Genomic DNA, 24,507 nt, shown 5'->3' on the forward strand with positions numbered 1-24,507 from the left:
TGACAATCCATCGGCATGGGTAAAGTGACATGCATCTTGTCCCAAACTGGATCATTTTTTAATGCAGTTGTTTTTAGTGTGTATTTAACCGTATTCCTCATGAATCATAGTATATGTAACACTGTTGGCTAAAGTACATGACATTTGCCAACAAAACATATTTATCACTCTGAGAGAATTTAAAGCCAACTTCCCTATGATGAACATGTTTTAATCTGTAATCATCACAACTGCCTTACTACATTCATATAGCTTCTGAGTCATATTTAAAAAATATGCCCTTAAACTAATCAACCAATACTGTAAGAATAAATCATAAATGTCTTCTTCTTCTTCTTCTGAGTCATATTTAAAGACGTGTAGCCTACCTATAATAAACCATTATGGTTTATGGAATTTGTACTAGACAGAGATTCTTTTGAGCGAAATTGATCAACTAACGGATTAAGATAACACGTCCACAGTGTAAACATGAGTGGATTTACCCTCTATCTGCTGTACTTCCACGCCAGTCTTTAGAGGGGGGGTTGATTGTAATGTGACGATAGAGGGCGCTAGTAAGCAAGGATAAAGCCACAGTTCAGACAGCCGTCTGAGAAAGATGCAGCTGCTGAGACTGGCTGCCTCTTTCCCTCCCTCCCTCCTCTGCTTTCCTCTGTCCCACTCTGCCCCTCACTGTTTCCCTGTATAATATCAGGCACAGCGCCGCACTGCCCCTATATTAAAACAGGAGAGCATCCTCAATTCCAAGTTAAAGGAGGAGATCCGCACGCACAAGTTCCCCCCGCACTTAACACAGCAGTGCAATGCGCATATGTGCTGTAGGAGATATAAATCCACGCAAGCACCAAACATGCGCTCATTTTCCTCAATTACACAGTGGGAGAATTTAAGCACAATTGTGGCCGAAGTGACCGCCACCATGACATGAATGTTTGTTCAACACTGCATCACAAGTACTAGGCCTACTTGGATGGCAGCTGTGTTGGGACACACACCGCGCACCCTAATCTTACACAGGGAGTTAGGTTTGCGCAGTGGCCGAATACGAAACCCTTGTTCGGATGGTCTGGCCACACTGGAGGGATTTCTCTCGTTATTCCTCTTTAAGCAAAATGAATTCATAGCCACTGTCTCAGATGCCTGGATGCTGAGTGGACTGAACAGCACGCAGGCGAAAGACACTGAGAGCCCGCAGCGCCGAAGAGCACAGCCACTGGCGACCACACGCATTCATATTAGTAACCACAGGGAAACCACAGCACTGCGCACAGAGACAGCCCCGTCCCGTCTCGCCTATCCTGCAGCGGCGGCTGGGTCGTGTCGTCCGCTGCTGGACAGATATTTTGAACTATTTCATATAATATTTTAAACAGAACTTTGTGTCTACCAAACAGTGCGTAAAAGTTCTGCTTTGAATTTCTGTTTTCTTGACAAGGGATCGCTTGCGGCAAAGCCAACATCCCCGTACCACACTACACAATGAAATAACGTAATGATATAGTGCCTATTATAATGTAAAATACATTACAATTAATGACAATTAACAAAAAAACAATTACAATTTGTTTTTATCGTATATCTCGTAATATCGCCCACAGGAGCATACATACGAAGCATGCGAACTGTGCTCACAAAGTGCCGAGCCTCGTCTCGAGAAAACACCGATAAAAACGACCAATATTAAGGCATCTCCCTCCTCTGTCCCCCTTTCGTCAAATATTGTCTGTTGGCGTCTGGACCCGGCGATCAAGACCAAGTCCGACCCTGTTTACGTGCGCGTTGCTGGAGGAGAAAAAAACGGAGGGGGGTGGAGGGAGAGAGAAAGAAAGAAAGAGAGAGAGGAGAAGTGAGAGAGACTGCAATATCATTTGTGAATCCCTCTCACAGTGCTGCAGATAGGGGCTGCCAACACATGCGGCGCGTCTGCAGGTGAGGGAACAGGCTGAATGTGCCGGAAACACTGAGGAATTCAACCAAGGTTTCCGAAATAAACTGCGTCGGATATACATTTTTAATTGTTTTGATTTTTCTTCTTAATGCAACCTTTGGCATTGTGGAGTTGCAAAAGGGAAGAACTATTCTGCCTGCTGGCTGCAAGTGACTTGGAGGAAGAGAGTAGAGTAGGCAGCCGGACAGGTAATTTGTTTCATATTCACATCCTCAAGATCGGAGAGTTGTCAGGCTCCAGACACGCTGCCTGATGAGTTTGGAAACTGCGCGGGCATTTACACGATCCTCTGACATATGGACATATCGCCGGAGAGAGGAATATTGCAGCCTCACCCAAAAAAAGGAGATTCTAACCACAAACTGTGAGTAAAACGGCGGTATATGGACTGAATTCACTTTCTGTTGATCCGATGATGTTCGGACTATAACATTTGGGCTTTTACGCGCATGCAATTCAAATATTTATGGGAGCGCACGGAGCCTTTCTGACGACTTTTTAATATCATTGCGGGTTTTTTTTAATTTATATTACTATAACAAGGAAAGAGCAACTAACACTCAGTGCTGGAGGAGGGAAAGCAGAGAACAGACGAGAGCCCGTACACTTGCTGCTTTGCACTGCAGCAGGAGCGATGTAGGAAGTCGTCCGGAGGATGAAGTCTCACGCATCCCGCAGCAGAGGGCTTTGCTCTTTCTGAAAAAGATATTTTTTTCCATAGTCAGAGTCTAACATTCTTAACATTCTTTTTTTTTGTGTCGACATTTTCAAATCTAAGTGGACATTTTTCAAGGGAGAACAATGAGGACTACTGGTGCAGTGGACTATTTGTACTATTGCATGCTCATCCTGCAGCTTGTGCATCAGCCCGCTGCCAAGCAAGTGCTCCGGTATCGTTTGGCTGAGGAGGGACCCGCCGATGTCAGAGTAGGGAACGTAGCCGGCGACTTGGGCATTGTTGCCGGGTCCGGTGAGGTGACATTCACGCTAGAGTCAGGCTCAGATTTTTTAAAAATAGACAACATAACAGGTGAGCTCACCACCAATGAGAGGCGCATAGACCGTGAAAAATTACAGCAGTGCCAAATGATATTTGATGAAAATGAGTGTTTCATAGATTTTGAGGTGTCAGTGATTGGGCCAGCCCAAAGCTGGGTTGACCTCTTTGAGGGAAAAGTAATCATATTAGATATAAATGATAACACCCCGTCTTTCCCTTCCCCTGTCCTGACACTGTCTGTGGAGGAAAACAGACCCATTGGAACGCTTTATCTGCTGCCCACAGCCACAGACAGAGATTTTGGCAGAAATGGAATAGAGCGATATGAGCTTATCCAGGACAATGGGGAAAACTCAAGGCGCTTGGGCTCTTCTGGGGATTCGTTCTCGGGGAAGAGGAGATTTGAGGAAGGCGCAAGCAGGAGCAGCGTCTTTGAACTGCAAGTTGCTGACACTACTGATGGAGAGAAGCAGCCTCAACTCATCATTAAAGGGGCCCTTGATAGGGAACAGAGAGACTCCTATGAGCTAACACTGCGTGTTAGGGATGGAGGTGATCCCCCGCGCTCCTCCCAGGCCATTCTTAGGGTGATGATCACTGATGTGAATGACAACAGCCCTCGATTTGAGAAGAGTGTGTATGAAGCTGACCTACCAGAAAACAGCTCCCCTGGTGCCCCCATACTGCAGCTCAAAGCGGCTGATGCAGACGTGGGGGTTAATGGTCAAATAGAGTATGTGTTTGGGGCAGCCACAGAGTCAGTAAGGAGGCTGCTGAGGTTGGATGAAAGCACAGGGTGGCTGAGTGTGTTGCACCGCATCGACCGTGAAGAAGTGAGCCAACTTAGGTTCACAGTAATGGCCCGTGACCGGGGCCAGCCACCTAAAATGGACAAGGCCACTGTGGTGTTGAACATCAAGGATGAGAATGACAACGTTCCTGCTATAGAGATAAGGAAAATTGGACGCATTTTCTTAAAAGATGGCATAGCCAACGTGGCTGAGGATGTGGTGGTGGACACACCCATTGCCTTAGTTCAGGTGTCAGACCGTGACCAGGGGGAAAACGGCATTGTGACCTGCACAGTGGTAGGGGATGTTCCCTTTCAGCTCAAACCAGCCAGCGAGATGGAGGGTGAGCAGAATAAAAAGAAATATTTCCTCCACACGTCTGCAACGCTGGACTATGAGGCCACACAGGAATACAATGTGGTCATAGTGGCAGTGGACTCTGGAAGCCCTAGTCTGGCAAGTAATAACTCTCTTATCGTCAAAGTGGGCGACACTAACGACAACCCTCCTATCTTCAGCCAGAATGTAGTAGAGGTGTCGTTTCCAGAAAGCAATGCCCCTGGCGAACGGGTGACAACAGTGGCAGCCATTGACGCAGATAGTGGGAAGAATGCTGAAATAGCCTATTCCCTAGACTCATCAGTAAATGGGATTTTCTCTATTGACGCAGACAGTGGAGACATCCGAGTAAACACCATTCTGGATCGAGAGCAAACGGAGCGCTACGAATTCAAAGTGATAGCCAAAGATAAGGGCATAAACACTCTACAGGGCTCAGCAACAGTGGTTGTCCTTGTGGCAGACAAAAACGACAATGATCCAAAGTTCATGCAGGATGTGTTCACTTTCTATATTAAAGAGAACCTTGAGCCAAACAGCCCAGTCGGCATGGTCACAGTCATTGATGCAGATAAAGGCCAGAATGCAGAGATGAGTCTTTTCATTGAGGAAGAGGAGGACATCTTTTCTATTGAAAATGACACAGGGACTATTTTCTCCACTCTGTCGTTCGACCGAGAGCAAAAGACCACATACACATTCCGTGTCAAGGCTGTGGACGGTGGTGATCCACCTAGATCTGCCACCGCCACAGTTTCACTCTTAATAATGGATGATAATGACAATGCACCAACAGTCACTTTCCCAATAAACAGCTCATACACCCTTCTTCCTCCCTCCAGTAACATCAGAACAGTAGTCAGAACTGTTATAGCCACTGATGCCGACACTGGCATCAACGCCGACTTGAACTACAGCATCATTGGTGGAAACCCCTTCAAGCTGTTTGAGATTGATGGGGGCACTGGAGTCATTTCACTGGTGGGGAAGTTGGAGCAGAAGCACTATGGCCTCCACAGACTAGTGGTCCAGGTAAACGACAAGGGTCAGCCTTCACAGAGCACCACAACACTAGTTCATGTGTATGTCAATGAGACACTATCCAATTCCACAGTTGTGGACACCCAGGTGGCTAAGAGCCTGAGCACGTCTCTGAACACCAACATTGCCGGTGACCCCAACTATGATCTAAGCAAACAGCGGCTAAGCATTGTCATTGGAGTAGTTTCTGGCATCATGACGGTTATCCTCATTATTCTAGTCGTTGTCATGGCCCGTTACTGCCGTCCCAAGAATAAGAACGGCTATGAGGCCGGCAAAAAGGATCACGAAGACTTCTTCACGCCACAGCAGCATGATAAGTCCAAGAAGCCCAAAAAAGATAAGAAGAAACAGAAGTCCAAACAGCCACTCTATAGCAGTATTGTCACCGTAGAGGCCTCCAAACCCAATGGGCAGCGCTACGATGGCGTCAACGAGAAGCTGTCAGACAGTCCTGGCATGGGACGCTACAGATCGGTCAATGGAGGACCAGGGAGCCCAGATCTGGCCCGGCACTACAAGTCCAGTTCACCGCTCCCTACTGTCCAGCTTCACCCGCAGTCTCCGACAGCTGGAAAAAAGCACCAGGCAGTTCAGGACCTGCCCCCTGCCAACACCTTTGTTGGCACCGGAGATAACATTTCCCTTGGATCTGACCACTGCTCTGAATACAGCAGTCAAACTATCAACAAGTACAACAAACAGGTAAGAAGACACATCTCCATGTTCTTTTTTTTTTCCTTCTTCCCTCCACCACTCTTAAATGTCTTCTGTTTTTTTCTCTTAGTGTTCTCTCTACCATAATGCTTTCTGACAGGGCTAGTCTCAGTAGTCTTGTTGCCTTTATGGTGCTAATGTGTGTCAAGTTAGCGGTATTGATCTGTTTTGGTTTGGAGTGCCATTCACACATAATATTGAAAGGGAAGAGAAAGGTTTAGATTAGCTTACAAAGGGAGTATCGTTACCACTCGACCAAACACGTCCAACTTTTTCTCTTTCATCACGGCATGTGTTGAGGCTGCCTTTTCCGCCTGCGGTGTCACATCTACTAACCTTAGCAACTATGTGTCGGAGTGTTGTAGACAGCTCACATAAGGATTTGGTTTGCAGTTATTTTATCCCAGAGGGGAGCGTGCCAGAGGCACTCCCTTTTAGCCATGTCAAGCCCTGCCCTGTTGCTGTGTCTGTGACAAGGCTGCCTTGTCTTCTTGTGAAAGAGGGAGAATAAAAAACAAAAGAGGATCAGAGAGAAAGGTAGATGTAGGGTGAATGCAGCACAAACATGTTTTTTTTTAGGTTTGTGAGTCAGTTTTACGGTCTCGGCTTGAGTAGGAACATCTGGCCAGGAGGTCATATTAACATTCTTCTGCACTTTGGGGTCTGCATCAATTTATTGACCTAGCCGTGAAATTGGACGTTTTTTATATCACCTCCCATATTGTGCCTCGGCTTCTTTTACTCCCTTCATCTGTTTCCTCGTATATAAATGTCTGCCATCTTCTACCTGCTTTTCTTCCACTCTCTTCCACCTCCCTTCTTGTTTCCTTTTTCCTCCCAGTAACTCTTTTCTTCCATTTGCAGTGCTGGGAGAAAAAAAGGTGTAGGTGGCATGATCTGATATTCAAATGTGGGCTTTCATTAGTTCAGTCTTTATATTTTTGGGCTGTTTTTTCCGCTGTGATGTGCAACAACAGCAGGAAACAAAGTTAATACGTAATGAAGTCAGATGATTTGCTTTTTCAGAAAAAAATAACACTATTGTGTTATGTGTTTTCTATGGCAGTCTAATGAATTATTGATCTTTCTTTTACCTAGCGTCAGCACTACTACTATAGGATTCCGGAGTGCTTTTTTCTCTCAGCTGGATTGTTACTCTTTCCCCCAATATCTGTTTCTGTTTCCCCACTTTCTTTTCCTCTATATATATGTTGTTGTTCACATTTTTATATTCAATGCCAACAGTTGCTCCTCATAGTCTCCTTTGGCCCCATGTAGTACATCCTTGCATGCCTTGCATCCACCCGTGCTGCCCGTTTCCTCTCTGTATTCCATTTTTTCGGCCTCTGCTACACCATACCCTTTACAATGGTGCTCTCTGCCTTGCCTTTTTTCTTTCAGTGGTTTCTTTTTAAATCTCCACTCTCATCTATCTATATCCCTCTCCCCTCCTTCCTGCTATTACTCTTCTGAAATCATTTCACTCCCCTTTTACTTCTAGCCCTTCTCCTCCCCTGCTCGGTCTCTAACAGCTTCTAATATGGTGTATTCGCTGAGCTGCTTCCCAGAGTGTGAGGAGTGCTGTTGCTTTTGGATGTCTCCTGCATAATTAAAAGGGCACTCTATTTGCTGCTGCGGCAGCAGCATGTATTGTGTGTCACTATGCTCTACTTATATAATTATTTATTTACTCTCTACATTAATGCTGTGGTAGCTTTTATGGACAGCATGTTTGTTAGAAGACCGTGTCATGGGAAAAACCATAATGCACAAAGAGTATTTTGTAGTGATCTTTGAGCCTTTAGTTTGCATATTTAAATTGTAATTGTGAATAAAGTGTTTACTGGTCTACTGGGCAATATACCCCCCCAACATGTATTGTGTAGTGTAGCCTGTTAGATATTTAATATACAATAGCTAGCAGGTATTCAAATGGCCTTTTATATCCCATGGGCTCAGTAAATACTCTCTGTAGAGAAATTCTGTTGGGGGTGAATCGGGTGTAATTTAATGGCTGCAAAAGAGAGCTAATTGAAGAGAAGGTGTGCGTTCATGTGCTCCAATTATGGCATTAAACAGCCACCTTTGTATTAGATTAAGTAGCGAAGCGGACATGCTCTCGATTTTAGAGACGCCGCATCTAGAAATATTCAAGTGCCACTACAGCTTAAAGACATAAAACACTCGAGGACACTTGCGTTCCTCAGTAAAGGGAACAATTTGTGCCAGGTCTGGATTAATGGTAGAAAATGATGCCGTCAATGAATACCAGTGCCATTCTATTTTTATTATATTTTGTTTTACTATCTTGATATTTATTCATATTACAAAGGTTATATTTAAATTGTAACACATTTGGCCACAAACAAGATTAAATCTGTTTAGTATGGATTAAGTAAGTAAGATTAATAAGTGATAAGGGCTGATTTTCATTGTGTGTGTGTGCGTATACACTCCCTCGCCCACAAACCCCTCTCTTTTACCACTCCCTCTCTTTTTGTCCGTCTGTGGGAAGAGATAGAGACAGGCACAAGAAAGATGGCCTTGTTAGGGGTATAGAGAATGGCCCCTACTGTTTCACAAGGGACTCGGGGGGTCGGGTGGAAAGATAGAGAGAAAGAAGAGGAGGAGGAGGGGGAGGGAGGGGGAGAGGGAGAGAGAATAGTGCTGACCATTGACTGTAATCTCTGAGGTATCGGGTTCCGTCTTTCTCTCTCCTCGCCTACCTGAGCTCACAAAAACTGCACAGGTAACCAAGCAACTGAGGGAGTTAATCAGTGAGGCGAGCCGTTTTTTTTTAAGCCCATCAGTCATTAAGCTGATCTAACTGCGAGGGAAAAGCCAGCGTGTCACCCAGCATCTGGTGAGGACTTGAACAGGAGGGTCAACAGACTTGACATTTCATCTCTTCCTGTAACTCCATTGATTGCAACTTATGTTATTCACATTTTTTTCCCCTGTTTTTCAGTATGTGGCTACATTACACGTGGCTTCTTACACACCTGTGTCCAATCCTAGAATCTAAAGGCTGATGAGCAGTGCGTGCACTTAACAGAACACTTAACTTTATTACTTCTGGCAGTAGCTTCTGTTCTATCCAGTGCCAGAAAACAATGCTGTCCAACTGTAATGTAGTGAGGAATGAAATTACTTAGCCATCAAATTAGCACAAGCCATCAGCTTTTGTTTTATCATTGCACTTCAAAGCGCCACTGGTGCCCAGGTGGATCACTTTTAATCAGTAGTGAGCCACAGGAGCTTGTATTCTGTGCTCTCGCAGCGTAGCACCTCAGGGTAGGCAAAAGCTCGGTCCACACTTTTATACCAGGTCATCCTGCCTCGGGACGGATGCAGCAAGCATAACTGGACATTGTCCTTAACCCAGCCTCCAGTGTTCACCACCCGTGCTCTGGCCAGCTGTTCCTCCTGTGCCTTATTGTAGCCGCAACCTCTCCGGCCAAATACAGCCAAGAAGCATCTGATTTGCATAGGGCAATTCCTCACCCCGCCACACTCACAGAGGGCCAACAATATTGCCATGCAAATGGAGGTCACCTGGATGGTGTTTGTAGCCAAAACATAGGATGTGATTGCCCTTCAGGCTCCAGGCAGATCAGGAAACCAATATGGAAATGCAGTACTTTGCCTCAGGCCTCATTTGTTTTAACTTATAAAATGTAGCTAAACACCTACGGAAAGCCACAGCTGACCTAATTGAAACTCAAAAAGCCCCAGTGAGGCAGAATTTCAGGTGTCTTCAGTTTTATATGAACACCTGTGCATAGGATTAAACCATCATGCCACCATTGTCCAAACTTTTGTTTATTTTTCTTTGGCAGCCATCACCACTTAACTCCCCTGAGGGCTCTCGCATGGTTTTATCTGTTGTAGTCAGCCACTCATTGAGCTCAATTGATACATGATAAGTGTTTCCACAGGAGCTTTATGGGTCATCCCCCATCCTCCATGATCGCTGATACAAGTCAGCTTAGTTTTTTTTTGGTGAGAGCAGAAAAAAGTAGAAACTTTTCTTCATTATCATTAAATCTGACTTTGGACAGTCTGGAGCAAATTCATGTACTGTAAGCAATCTGCTGATTATCACATTACCAGATCAACATATGAAACAGTTTTATAGCAACTACACATCATTTCAGGATAAAGTGTCAAAGGTGAGAAAAAACACAATCTGGAAATCTTGCATTAAGTTAGAAATGAGATTATGTACAATGAGCTGGTTTGTTTATTGCCATATTATTATTAGCGCTTGCCCTTTAGTGTGGTGCTGCGTACCGCAGACTGTGGCTAATTTTATCGAAATTGTTTTGTATCTATTACAGCTTAATTCAATCTTAGGCTTCTTGGGCTTTTGTTGTTTATGTTCTGATAGGGAAATGGAAGGAGTAAGAGTGCACGGTAATACTCATGAAATTGCAGCGGGCAGCATTTTCTGGTATAATTTGGTTTGGTGATTTGAATGCATTCGCTCTCAGGCAATTACTAATCTAAGGATTAAACCTATCTGATACACTGGCACAAATGGTGGGGAGTGAGAGAGGAATATAGAAAACAAATGCTATAGCTGGTTAGTGCTATATTACTCTGCATAATATATAAATACTGAGGTTTCCTGTTTCTATAGGGGAAACCATAAGAAGGGTTGCTTCATTTCTATTTCTTTGTCTCCCACTCTTTTCTCTGCATACAATAGAAGAGCCACTGAGCTCAGTTGTCTTCGCATGAGAATAAGTACTCATGACTGAAGAAGTCCCAACTCTTTCGCCAACATTTGTCGTGATAAGATGCCAAAATACTGAGAAAAGGGGGGTGTGAGGGAGGAAACAGACAAGGAATTTAAGCCGCATGCCACCTTGATTGCTCTCCACGCTGCTGATTGTAAGTGGCAGCGTCGGGGATGCCACCTTCTTCTCGCCGCTTCTTTCAATTTGATGTCATCGAAAATGGAATTTCATTTCATACTCGGCAGCGATCGCATTAGATAGGGCTCACCAGGATAAAGCCGATTCATTTTTGCAGATTTGCCTTTCCTGTGGCACTATCAATCATCGCACACATCCGCCATATTGCAGACTTGTTTTTCACGGAAATTGTTAGGAGGAGTTTGTAAAGTAAATTGACTTTTTACAAGGCTCCCAAGGTCTATGATATGCTGTGCTAGCCTTGTTGTTTTCTCTATAGCTGTCCTCTTGTATCGACTGCAGTAGCTAGAAGCGACTAAATGAGAACATGGCTTAGCTCTACTGCTGTACAGCCCTGGGGAATAGTTCTCTGGAACTCAACACAGATCCGACCTGAGCCTTGTTATTTGTGAGGCTAATAGGCAAAACATTAGTGTTTTGTTTACTGTGATGCTGTACCTCATCAAAATTGCAAACAATGTCTGGCGTCTGGAGTCCGAGTCGTAATGATGTGATTTCCGTTGTTGTTTTTACTGAAAAGGTCACTGGCCATGTGTTCTCTTGATGTTGGTTCAAACAGGTGGCAGAGGGCTCTTAGAATTTGGCCTTTTTCTCAAATTCTGTCATGAGCAAAGTTTCTGTTCACGTCTTGGCGTGCGTGCCTCCCTCTCGCTCTCCGTCCATCCCTTACTGTGGAGGGAAGACAGTGATGAATCAGATGAATCACTCCCTGTCAGTGTTGCTCACATGGGTCCAGGGTGTCAAGGGAACTGCTAGCAGGGTCCGTGGCCCCCCGTCAGGAGGCGGCGATTTAAACCCCATCCAGCATCCAGCCGTGTTGTCACATGCGGCCTTCGCGAAAATGAGAATAAGAGCCATGAAAGCCAGACACGTTGGTCCATGATTTACCCCTAAGTGCCACCTTTTGCTCTGATAGCCAACTGTAAAGCTCCTCCTAGAGCTCACAGGTGAGGAAGACACTTTAAGTGACATGTTGTCTCCCAGACAGGCAAAGGAAAGACTGGACTGGACTTGGTAAGAAGATGTGTTGACGGGAAAAGTTAACAAGTTCAACGGTGTAATCAAAGCATATGTAATAGGTACAACCTTCACCCTGGGTTCAGGTTCACATTGATTTTCTTTAAGGCTCTGACAGACAAGCACCGGTTCTGCCTCTCTTCCCATATACTTCCCCTATTTAACCTTCCTCTTTTGTATTGGGAACGTGTTAAAATATTAAGATGTGCTGAGATCTCCTGACAGCATAAGACACATTAAGAATTGTCTGGGTTAAATAATGCATCCGAAAGCTTTTGTACAAAGGATTTAACTTTTTATTAACAGGCTAAAGTCATACATATTTGCTAAGCAAGTATAATGGATATGACTAGACTTGGGAAGGGGAGAAATAGGACAGCTTGACTGCTTCTATTAGCCCTGTTTTGGTGCGGCTCCCACCCTGTGGCCCCCCCAAATTAGATTATATGTGTATGAAACAGGAGGTAGAGCACTCACCGACCATCCATCAAAGCCTGGGGGGACCCGTGTGAAAGTTTGTGCATGTGTACTCTGCGGGTACACTCACTGTGTGGATGCGTGTGTGCATGTGTAAGGGTGTGATAAAGCGTGTGGGTGTACAGTATGAACGTGTATGTGTGTGTGTGTGTGTGTATCCTGTGAGGGCTGCAGAGGCCTCCACAGTTCAGCCTCTCCATCATCCTGCACGCCAGGCAAATGCATGGCGACATGCCTGAGAGGGTTTCAATATCCTGTGTGTGTGTGTGTGTGTGTGTGTGTGTGTGTGTGTGTTGCTGTGTTTACCCAAGGAATGCAGTTCATTATATTTGTATGTGTGTCTGGTTATTATTCTCTACACACATGCGTACAGAGGCAGATGGAGCCTGAAGGCGAGAGAGCAATACTTTATCTAAAAAAAAAACACAACAAGCTTGAGTAGTCTGGGCAGATGATGTGACTCTCGGTAACCGCGAGTGCCCTCGAGCAAGGCACCGGGAGCTCCTTTGCCCCAGTCGAGCTGTTTGTTCTACACCGCTGCTGTGACTTATAACGTGTATTTCAACCACCTGTTTTAAGCTATGTAGATGTGTGCAAAACAAGCTGAAATATTCATTAGCAGGAGAAGCCCCTTTATCGATGAGGCTAACCCGGCAGAGAGCAGGCTATTAGCCAGGCGTGATAACTCTTGTCAGAGGCTGGAAGAGTCTGCCGAAGAATGAAGGTCACGGGGCGGCTGGTGTTACGAATGGCCTCGCTAGGTAGCTTCTATCAAATCAAACGAATTATGAACACCAGCCAGCTTTTTCTTTTTTTTTAAATGCTAATTTTTCAATTTGCCTCTTTCTCTGTGCACTTTCTCTTTTAGCTCGCAGCAATGTAGAAACATTGAATTGATTGTAGAGATGGTCCGATACCATTTTTTGCTTCCCGATACCGATTCCGATACCTGTACTTGCGTATCGGCCGATACCGAGTACCGATCCGATACCAGTTTGTCATATATTTTATTATGTTTTAAGAACTGTATACTACTATCCCTGTATGGATGTGATATTATTTCTATCTTTGTTATCGGTCTGGCTCAGGTTAAACTCTTTGTGAAACATTAATGCCACAGAACTTTCTTTTATTCTACAGTTTGACAGTCAGTTATAACGGAAAAAGAACATAAATAAACTACTTTAACGTAGATTTTCTTTAGGGCTTTATTACGTGGTATCGGATCGGTGCATTAACTCCAGTACTTCCCGATACCGATACCAGCGTTTTAGGCAGTATCGGAGCCGATACCGATACTATTGGTATCGGAACATCTCTAATTGATTGTACATTGAAATGTGAATAATAAGGCGACAGCCTTGGTATAGTTTGTGATCACGTGAGGCCGATGATGATAGTTGGCAGTACAAATACCTTCTACATGTTATTTTATTTTCATAAAACATTTTTAAGGTTTTTGTGCATCTTATCCACTGCTCGCTAAATGCTTTAAAGTTATCGAAAAAGGGAGTACAGAGAATCCTCTAGATATCCTTTAAAGGACAAACTGAGTGAAAGTGGTACAGTCAGTAAGCTGACGCAAATCCACCTTTTTCGATGCTTGTATGACTATATCTTGGTAATATTTAGACCTGAAACGAAATGAACTATTTACACAGAAAACTAAACGTTTAAGTCATCTATCAAGCAGAAATGCTAAACATGTGTTGCTTCCAGTTCTGTAAATGTGAAAATTTGACGCTTATTATTGTCAAACATATATAAACTGCATTACAAACAAGTGGCCATACAGAATATTTTACTCCTTCAAAGGAAAATATGGTTTTAAAGGTCCCATATTATAGTCATGTTCAGATTCATACTTGGATATTGAGTTTACTAGGACATTTTTACATGCTTTAATGTCCCAAATTTAATATTTTTCTCATACTGTCTGTCTGAATATACCTGCATTCACCGTCTGTCTGAAACGCTCTGTTTTACCGGCCATCTCATAAAGTCCACCTAACAGAAAAAGCATAGTCTGCTGTGATTGGTCAGCGTGTTTGGGTTTTACGCATCTGCGCTCTTGCAGTCTCTGTCATTGCTGCCGGGAAATGACTGTAACCATACCTGTCCTGACGACTCATTTAAAGGCACCGCTTCTGAATTCAAGCTGTGTGCATTTTTCTGTGGATTGAGTGTTTTGATAATTTCAGTATTTATATAGCACCTCAATATGCTTTATAATAAAAAAAAGACTTGGAAATCTCACTTTTTACTGTATGGGAGCTTTAAAGGCAGTTACACACCAACCAGACGGCCGACCGTTGGCAGAAATGCAGTTGGACAGATCAGTCTCCCCGAGTTGGTCAACAAAGTGCCTCGGAACACACCAAAGCGACGAGACGTAATACGTCTCCATAACAGCAGGCGGCGCTAATCTGTATTGTTGCCCAAAAAATTAAAACCGGCAGCTGATTGGACGAACGCATCACATGGTTCTGGCTGCTGCTTCCGGATTTTTGATTTTTCGAATGTCCATTACTGGCTACTCATTCAGATAACAATCTCATATTGTACTAAAATAGTTCACCGAAACGTGTTTCGGAAAACATTTTAAGCAAGAAATAGGCCATGCAGTTGCTGAATCTGTTTTCATTTCAGATCGACAAAGGTCAGTTTAAAAGATTTTTGTCTGATTTTGAGGCTTAGTCACCATTTCCGGGTGAGTCCCGACTGCCCTGTCTCCGAGCATGTCAGGTCGGCGAAAATGAAGGCCGACAGCTCCTCCAACGGACGACGGCACGGAACACACCGAACAGACTCGAGTCACTGACCTCGCCAGACTGTCCAGCGGCCGATTATCGGCCAGGTGTATAACTGCTTTAAGACTAAATAGAAACGTCTTAACCTTCTAACACTGTTCCGGTAAAAAATGACAGATTTACACATTATGGTACATTCCCTGTACCATAAATATGGCATTTTTCATCAGATTGCCTCAAGACCTTATGGTATCCTTCACAAAAGGCATTTGAACACATACAATTAATTGTGACTACTTTCTTTGAATTTTGAGTGATTTATACTTATACTTACTGATATATACTTGGTCACACTTGTTTACGGTCAAAAATGATGTATGGGAAAGAGTATAATTTTCATCCAGGAGATGAAAGACATCTCCATACACACACTCCTATAACTTTTCTGTGCTTGTGTGCTCATTCTACACATGAATCATACTTTCCACAAGAGAGCTTAACGTAAATTATGGGAGCCCAGTGTTTTCTTGAACTAATGTACTTCTTCCCCAATGTGAACCACACCTGCCTAACAAATCAATCTTGTGTAAATTATAAGAACCCATCTCTTTCACATACTCCTTCTACTACTCCTCTTCACATGTCCTTCCCTCACATGGAACTCAACTTTCCTAAAGCAGTGTAGTGTAAATCGTGAGAAACACTTCTTTCCCATGCTTATATGCCCCTCCCCCCATGTGAAGAACATTGCAAATCAAACAATGTATCAATAGCTACTTCTTTCTCGTGCAATGTGCCCCTCCCTTTACGAGAACAACATCATATCTAATGACAGACACTATATAAGCAGTTTTCATGTTGCTTTGCCCTCATTTTACTCTGCAAACAAGAGAGGAATGAGAGGCGAATGACAGTGATAGAGGCTCGGGACTATATTCTGGAGACACTCACATGTTGTAGATGTTAATGTTCTAAAAAGGTTCTTTTTACAATAAATGTTCTATTAAAAATACTTTTTGTCATTTTTGTTGGTATTTATGTTAAAATAAGAGCAGTTAAAACTGTTACGGTCAAATTTGACAGCGAACAGTAAATTATGGAGGGTAGCAACGAACAGTGTTTAAAGGTTAAGATGAAAGGTTTTGTTCTATAGCAGAGCTCCACATATTTCTGCCAAGAGAAACGGTATATACTCTGACAAAGTTCCTCATATGGTGTATATTCCCATAGGCATGCCCTGTTGGAAACAGCAAAATAAAGAATGACTGTAATGCTGACTTTAGTCAGACAAATTCTACTGTGGATTGAGGAGCTTCAGACATTTAGTATGGTTTCAGGTATTGATTTGTGATACCTTGCCCTATAGCCTGTTTGTTATCTAGCTTTGGTTTCACCTCTTACTCTTTATCTTCCGCAGTATCTCAGTCCTCCACCTTATTTCTGTCTCTCTCTTCTCCAGCAAAAATGTTCTGAGTAACAATCACAAGTAGTCAATCAAACTGAGCACTGTCAAAGAACGGCCATGTCGGTTTTTGAATGAGTGTATGAACTCAGGTGCTTGAATAATAGCGTGTTCTGAGCTATGGCTTTTGGTCAGTTTGCTTCAATTATAAGGGAGCGAAAACAAGTGGATGTAATCAAGACTGAAAGAGTGGTCTTTGACATGGTTCATTTACTCTGAGTTGGTCCAATGCAACACTTGGGATACACAATAGGCAATTGTAAATTACAGAGTGGATTCAAAGTGCCTTGAGGGGGAGCTTGTCCACAGAGGCGGGGGGAAATGGGAATGTTGTTTGTGTATTCTTTTTTTTTTTTACAGGTTGATGAGGTCTGGGATTGGGGAGAGAGGTAATGACATCAATCAAATTGACATGTCTGGTGGCGGTAAAATGATTAGAATAATAGTAAACAAAGCCGCTCGAACATGAAGCCGGTTTTTCATATTTTACCTCAACTTTATTTCAAACCCAACGTCAGATTCATCACATTTAATCTGTCCATGATGATATATTAATAACAGACTTCAGCGGAGGGAGGCAAACTGCTGGGAATATAAGTGCATAAAGGAAGCCTATCACACAGTGAAGAGCTCTTATGAACTGGTGATGTGAGCGGAGCTAGCAACTTTGACAAGCAGCTACTGTAAGTGCCGACATGGGTGACATTTACGAGTGTGCCGTGGAGATTCCCAGCCGGACTTAAAGGGGAAAGACTGCTACTTTCTGTTTAATCACCATCAGAATTCTGCGGGTGCTGCAGCAAATGTTTGAGTAGCACAGATTACTTTCCCCCCGTGAAGCCAATTGCGGGACGATCGTTTGATGTCGACGCAAATGTGCTTAACATGCAAACCGTTCTCGCCTAGCTTCCCTTCCCCTGCACATTTGAAAGATTTACGTCAGGGTGTGTGTGCATGTGTGTCTGCTCTTTTGAATCTCTTTGAATAAGCTTTTCTTTCGCCGAGGGAGCCTCTTCTCTCAGTGAATTGGGGACATGACATGACAATTGGAGACCTTGTAATTTATGTTTTAAATGCCAGCGTTATCTGTGCCAGCATGATTTTGTTTGAACAAGGAGGCACACTGGCGGAGGGTCCTCAGTCACTGTTTAAACCGTATGCCTGTGTTTGCTCAGGAATCCTTGGTGGGCTATCCATTGTTACTATGGCAATATACTTTCACCGCACTCGCCCCCCACCCACTCCCATGGCCATATGCCTGCAGTTCTTTTAAAAAGGTTTTAACTGCTCTCATCTTGCTTGTTCCCGGTAATTCAGACACATCCCTGCCAAAAGCGTAGCTCATGGGCAACATCCTCCCAAAAAAAGTCACTGTATTCTCACAGCGTTGGCCCGGAGTTGGAAGAGGCGTGGGAACGTCATGGTCCACTAAATTCTTTTGATAAAGCCACCTGGGCAAGCGGGGAGTGCTTCAAACTTGAAGGTCCCTGAAAACTAAATTGGCAGCAGTTGCTTCACTACGACGGGCTCATCTCTCTCCTGTGTCACAGCTCCTTAGGAACCTGTAATTTACTGCCCTCCCCTCTTTGAGTTCTTGATTCATGAGATCAAATTAGACAGTGAGAGGAACATCAGTAGCTATACTCTGATCTTTAACTCAAGTATTTCAACACCATCAAATCTGGTCACTGGTTACCCATTTCCTGCATCTATTCTGGCCTGAGAAATGTGCTGAGCATTGTGAATTTCAAAAACAATATCTCCACCATTTTATTTTTTGAGCCAGGAAAGAAAGAATGAGCTTGAAGTGGCTATGTAAAAAGCATTTAAAAAGATCTAAGTCGCACATTTAACTCTTTTGAGAAAAGACATGCTTCGCAAGGTCAATTCTATTATTGATGTGATGCGCCACGTAGGAAATCTAGTGTTTTCACACATTCCAGAGTATCACATAGCCATGAATCTTAAAGACAGATGAAACAAGTCCTCTATATTTCATCCCATATCTTATGAGCATGACGGCTGAATAGCAATGAATTCATTCAGACAGATTAAAGGAGTTGGTGTCAAGGATCAAAAAGGAGAAATGTTGAATAAATGCTGTATTCTAATGCATAAGGAATAAACCAAATGGCAAGTGTGTGTAGATTGGAAGGCGCCGTATTGTCTTTAAAGGTATGCAGACAACTCATCAGCGGTCAGCTTACAACCAGTAGCTAGAATAACAAGAATGAGCTCCGGAAGGTGTGTGTTTGTGTGCGAATCTAGCAGCAGTGCGTCTCGTCTCTGTAATAACTGTTGGCACGCATGTGTCCTAATGAAGTGGGACTTTTCCTATGTGACGACAGGAATGTGTTTGATTGTAAATCGTCGCAGAATTGCCCCCGGGACTGCCTGCGGTGTTTCAACATGTCTGCTCTGTGTATTTACACAGCTTAACGATAAACACTCACCTTTTTTAACCATTGTATTCACACAACTATCAGCTAACACCCTCATCTGGTACGAACAGGTAGGGTTTTTAGTGTCACCCTCAATTTTGCAACAATATTCAATAATTCAATCAATATTATCCTTGCATATATGGACTTTATAAGGCTTGGCCTCAGCAGAAGCTTTAAATACAGTATTCCTCACCATAAAGCAGGGCCAGGCTGCCTTTAGGAACACACTGTGGCTCCTGTTTGATTACTAGCCTCAGCGTCTCTGTAGACTTTCTGTCAAAGCTTATAATGAACACTGTGGGCAGTGAGTGGTGTGCACCTCTGTGTGTGCGATAAAGCGAGGGAGAACAAAGGCGTCATGTGTGTCTTTGCATGTGGCAGACATGTCCTCCGGCGTCACCCGCACACAACCGCACTAACACTCGCTACTGACTACATTTCACCTGCCCGCCTGCAGTGGCCTGGTGTTTTTCACAGCTTTAGCATGCAGCTCACTGTAGGCTAGACAGTGTCCGACTGAGGCTCAGCTGTTTTTTTTAACAGCCAGGAGGTGTAAAACGGTTGAGACTGAGGAAGACAGAGGTAAAAAATGATGCGGATTACAAGGCAACCACTTCAAACTGCTACCGTTGAACTGACAAGGCGATGTGTGCAATCAGCACATTGCTCAGGCCATCGCCGCTTATTTACACAAGTCATATTTCCAGGCGATTTTTCAACACCTACTGAAATATGCTACGCGGATAGTGTGTGTTGTCAAAACGCGGGTGCAACAGAAAAGAAACTGTCCCTTCCACAGTTATGTTACAGTGTGATGTGAGAATGATGCATTGTGGGGTGGTGGAGGGAAAAGGACGACCCTGCCCCACGTATTTACCTCACATCAGCACAGTGACAACAACAACAGTGACAGCACCAGGAGGAGGCCCCTTTGTGCAGCACAAGCTGATACACCGAAAGGGAGTGACAGGTTTGAAAAATTGGCAAACAGTATTTGCTGGAAGGCTTCCTTGGGGCTTGGGTACCTTTGGAATCATGTGTGAAAGCAGAGGAGTGTGAATGAAAAATAGCTGTGTGATCCTGCCATGTTGCTTCTGTCAAGAATATGTGATTCTTTTATTTCTCTCTCTCTCTCTCTCTCTCTCTCTCTCTCTCTCTCTCTCTCTCTCTCCCTCTCTCTGCTTGCTGTCATCCACATCATCTGCCCCTCAAAGCTCGCTTTTTCTCTCTCTCCACTTCTCATCATCTCTGTTTTAACACTTCATTCTCTCACAAACATACCCTCCTCCATCTCTCCTCTTTCTCTCTCTCATTCTCACACTGCTATCCTCCCCCTCCTCTGTTCCTTCCAGCTTAGCGGACATGGTTATTTGAGGCTTAGAATCCATAAAACCCACCTTAGGTGTGTATGCTTTTGTGACTTTCCCAAAACAGTGCATGGATTGCCACATTGTTAGCTGTTGATCCTTGTTCAGCCACTGCCCATCAGAGGTGAGTTTCATGTGGTTTTAGTGGTGACTTAAGCCTAGGTGGAGCCCTGGGATCCCATCAGCAGGTTTTAAGTAGTGTAGCTGCCACTTAGCGGGGAAGTCAGGAAGACATTCTCGGGATACCTGCCCCTGCTTTCTTTTAACCCTGTCAGGGACCCACCCTGCAGGGCTGAGGACAAAAGCTGTTTACTGCGCACACATTGTCACATGTTCCCTATACAACAAGTCTTGGACTTATTTTGCTTTTGTCCTCTCTCCACTCTATTTCCATGGGTGAAGCCGTTTTCATCATAAGCTCCTTCACAGTACAACAAGACCATGCTTGCAACTCCAGATCATAGACTGTAAAAAAAAAAAGATGGACAACACGTCACAACTTTCTCCCACTGTACAAGAGTAAAGCCAAAATATCCCGGATACGGGCGCTGCCATCTTGTAATTTTGGAGCCAGAGTCCGAGCAGTACTGATCAGGCGGTCGAGCCACGGTATTGAAGTCCTGCCCATACACTCGCCAGACCAATTGCGTGTCAATTCATGACATTTCATCCCGTTTTTATAGCATCAAATAACTAATAAATAACTAATTTATCAAAACAATTAACACTTGAACAAACAGAGTGATCAGAACTACCTACGTCATGTGTGTGTGTGTGTGTGTGTGTGTGTGTGTGTGTGTGTGTGTGTGTGTGTGTGTACAGGAAGTTGTTTGAAACAATTAGTTATTTTTGTCTTTCTGGAAAAGCGCAAATGTTTTGTTGCGACACAAACCAAAAGCAGTCACAGTGTGATCCCTCCTGCACATCTGTCCCAGATTGCTCTACCCTTCCTAATTAAACCCTGTTTACCTCAACATTCTTAAAGCAGTCTACTGACTAATTATAAGGCATAAGCTCCTCAAAGCCCTGTTTAAATCTGGCACACTGATGAGAGTGCTGTTGTCGTAGCTGGTGCGCGAGCGTTACAGTAGAACTTAGACAGGAAAACCTAATAAGAGTGTTTCCCCTCGAGCATTCCCCCTCTTTTTGTCCATGTCTGGCCTTGATGATGCCAAGTCTCCAACAGAATGTATTGGTCTTTCACACCGGGAAAGAAAAACTTTAATGAATGCCTGGGAAGGCTCTGAACAGTGCTTAAACATTGTTTTTGTATGTTCAACGGATTGCGGTATAAAAGGAGAGGAAAAAAGGGAATCTGGAACTTGCGGCAATTTCCAATCATACATATTTAATTTTTTTCCCCGCTCTTTCTTAATTGAATCCATGCATCTGAATATAGTAAAAAGCCTTGCATCAGGAGTGGGTTTGGGGGTGGTGAATAGACAAATTAATAATGCATAATTTCCCAGGGAATGTCCATGAGGGATTTTCTAAAAGAGATTCTCATGACTTTATAGTAATATATATATATATATATATATATATATATATTTGCCCTCCGGGTCTTGGTAGGAACAGGCATAAGGTCCGGTGGGTTGTTGAGTGCCCACAATATTCTCATTCCGTTCACGTGTTAAATATATTGGATGGTAATCTGATGCGAGGGTCAGCTCAGAAAAAGACACATTTTTAAATCTGGTTTAACAGACTCCTTGCAAATACACACTTCCACAGTCTATCTTACTCTCTCTCTCTCTCTCTCTCTCTCTCTCTCTCTCTCTCTCTCTCTCCACACACACACACACACACACACACACACACACACACACACACACACACACACACACACACACACACACACACACACACACACACACAGAATTATCCTGGGCAGCAGCCTGATTCAATTAGTAGGAGGTGAGGAGCAGAGAGATGGGGGTCACACTTGCCATTCCAGCCCAAATGGAGATGCTTCCTGGGAGACCCAGCTTGTCTCTAAATTTGGCAGCTCCTGGGTCATTGTTTCATCACAGCCCAGAATGGCTCCCGGGCTCGCTATGACTCTATAAGTCTGCCTATCTATACATCTATAATGTACATTTCAGTGTAAAAGCTCCTGCTCCCTTGGTGTTGTTGTTTTGCGCAGCACCGCTGCAGTCACAACCCAGACCCCCCTGCTGCTACTGAAAGATGTGCTGGTTTCTTTGCCTAAGCATATCAATGAGGCTGAAATTTACAATATTTACAATATTCAGTAACAGAATTACAAGTGATGCATATATTCAATTCAATTCGATTTTATTTATAGTGTCAAATCATAATAGGAATTATCTCAGGACACTTTACAGATAGAGTAGGTCTAGACCACACTCTATAATTTATAAGGACCCAACAATTCCAGTGATTCCCCCAGGAGCATGCATGAATGCGTAAGTGCGACAGTGGCAAGGAAAAACTCCCTTTTAGGAAGAAACCTCAGACAGACCCAGGCTCTTGGTAGGCGGTGTCTGACGGTGCCGGTTGGGGGTATGATGAACAATGGCAATAATAGTCACAATGAAGATATTATAATAGTTATAATAGTTCATGGTGTCGTAGAGCACAGCAGGGCGTAACAGGGCGTGGCAGGGCGTTGGCCGGACATAGCAAGTCGAAGCCGGGCATTGCAGTGCGTAGCAGGGTATGTAGGCTAGGTAGCTAGGTAGTAACTCTGATATATTGTTTGCATCCCAGGATTTTGACTGAAGGTTTTTTTTTTTTTTAAAGATGGAGGATGAAAATAATATACAACAACAGAGTGAAACACAGTGAATCACTCGCCTACCCCTGAAGGAATAATGATAGCTGCCCACGCTGCGGCTCCTCTGTTATTGGAAGTTTTAAAATGAGCATTCATAATTAGAAGGATATTAGGTATAGATTTCCTGTAATGGTAGTCACTGACAACGGACGGTCCCCCCCATCGAGGTGTAATCGACGGGGGGGATCAATGGTGGATAAACACCAGGCCTTCGTATTTGAAAGTTATTCAGACAAGCGCCAGTTCCCATCTCTAATAGTAGTGATTATAAAGAGCACCTGGCTCTGCGGCGTCTCCCCGCTGCTACCCTCCCTCCTGCTCCACCCTGTCTAGCTGGCCGGTCCTGTCAGCGTCGCCTGCTTCATGACGGATCTCGGGTCTGATGGGACTAGTCTCGCTTTGCCACACCTTCCTTGACAGCGCTGCGGAGGAGGGTCTGTCTAGTCCAAATGTTCATTTTGGTTGAAAATATTTTTCAGCATTCAGCCTGAGAATCTGAGATTGACGTAACCCCAAGTAAATTCTTCCTACGAGGCCCTGCTGTTCGCCAGATGTGTCAAAGCACAAGTTCTGCACCGTTGCTCTTGCTGTTTTCTTGTGTCCAGGGGATGTTTTACGGCTGCTTTAGGTCTCTCTTCTTCTTGGTCAAAAACTCAAAAGCCCTTGCTGTATCTTTTTCTTTCCCTTATTTTGTTTGTAGTGAAACATTCCTGACGTTTTACAGTACCAACGGTCCAAAAAAGCTTTCCTGTAGCATTGTTTTCTTTATGTTACAGAGAGGATCTGGATTTAATAAACAATAAATCAGGCCAGAAACATGTCCCGAAGGGGCCATCTGTCAGTTACAGCAGTTTAGCTCAACTCCTACAAGGCGAAGAGTAGGGGAAAAAAGCTAAAGACAGCAAAGATACATAGTAACAAAAAGCACTAGCAACAGGGTGTGTATATTCGACACGGTGATCGACAAGGGAAAAGAAAAACATTTTGACAGAGTTTTTCTTTACCAGGAAAGGTGCAACATTTTTCAAGTGTTGTAAATATTTTGGCCCCTGTTGTTTCATTTGCCTTTATCAAATATTCATATACATATAGTAAAAAATAAAATGGGAAAATATAGTTGTATGGCCTGAAGCAAAGCTTTTTTTTCTAGGCATCTTCAAGACTCCAGCCCTCTGTTGGTATCACCTCTGTAAAGAGCGATATGTATCAAAGCACAAAGACAAAGGCCTTTTTTTTATAACACTTAAGGAAAGCCGCCCAGTGTTCCCGATGAAAAAAAGAAGTACTAAGACATCAACGACACCTGCAGGCTTGAGTGTCCCACGGACACGTCTGCTTTTATTAACAGCAAATATCACAGGTTGTAAATATACGGGCGAAGAAGTCGGCAAGCGTTAACATGGTCTGAAGT

At 43.7% G+C, this 24,507-nt stretch overlaps 1 protein-coding gene across 7 annotated transcripts in view; it reads left to right on the forward strand.

Annotated features, from left to right (window-relative positions):
* Positions 1–1,849: 1,849 nt before the first annotated feature.
* The window catches only part of pcdh7b (protocadherin 7b), a 108,509-nt gene continuing 85,851 nt past the window's right edge, over positions 1,850–24,507 (forward strand). For 3 of the 7 annotated variants that reach the window (XM_078275624.1, XM_078275622.1, XM_078275620.1), the window contains exon 1: positions 1,850–5,827. In XM_078275624.1, coding sequence (XP_078131750.1) covers positions 2,753–5,827 — 3,075 coding nt within the window. In that variant the 5' untranslated portion in view covers positions 1,850–2,752. The remainder of the gene's footprint in view (positions 5,828–24,507) is intronic. The other 4 variants (XM_078275617.1, XM_078275618.1, XM_078275619.1 and 1 more) reach the window with 2 other exon arrangements.

The sequence above is a fragment of the Sander vitreus genome, chromosome 19 (genome assembly GCF_031162955.1).
Source record: "Sander vitreus isolate 19-12246 chromosome 19, sanVit1, whole genome shotgun sequence".
In the NCBI taxonomy this organism is placed as follows: Eukaryota; Metazoa; Chordata; class Actinopteri; order Perciformes; family Percidae; genus Sander; species Sander vitreus.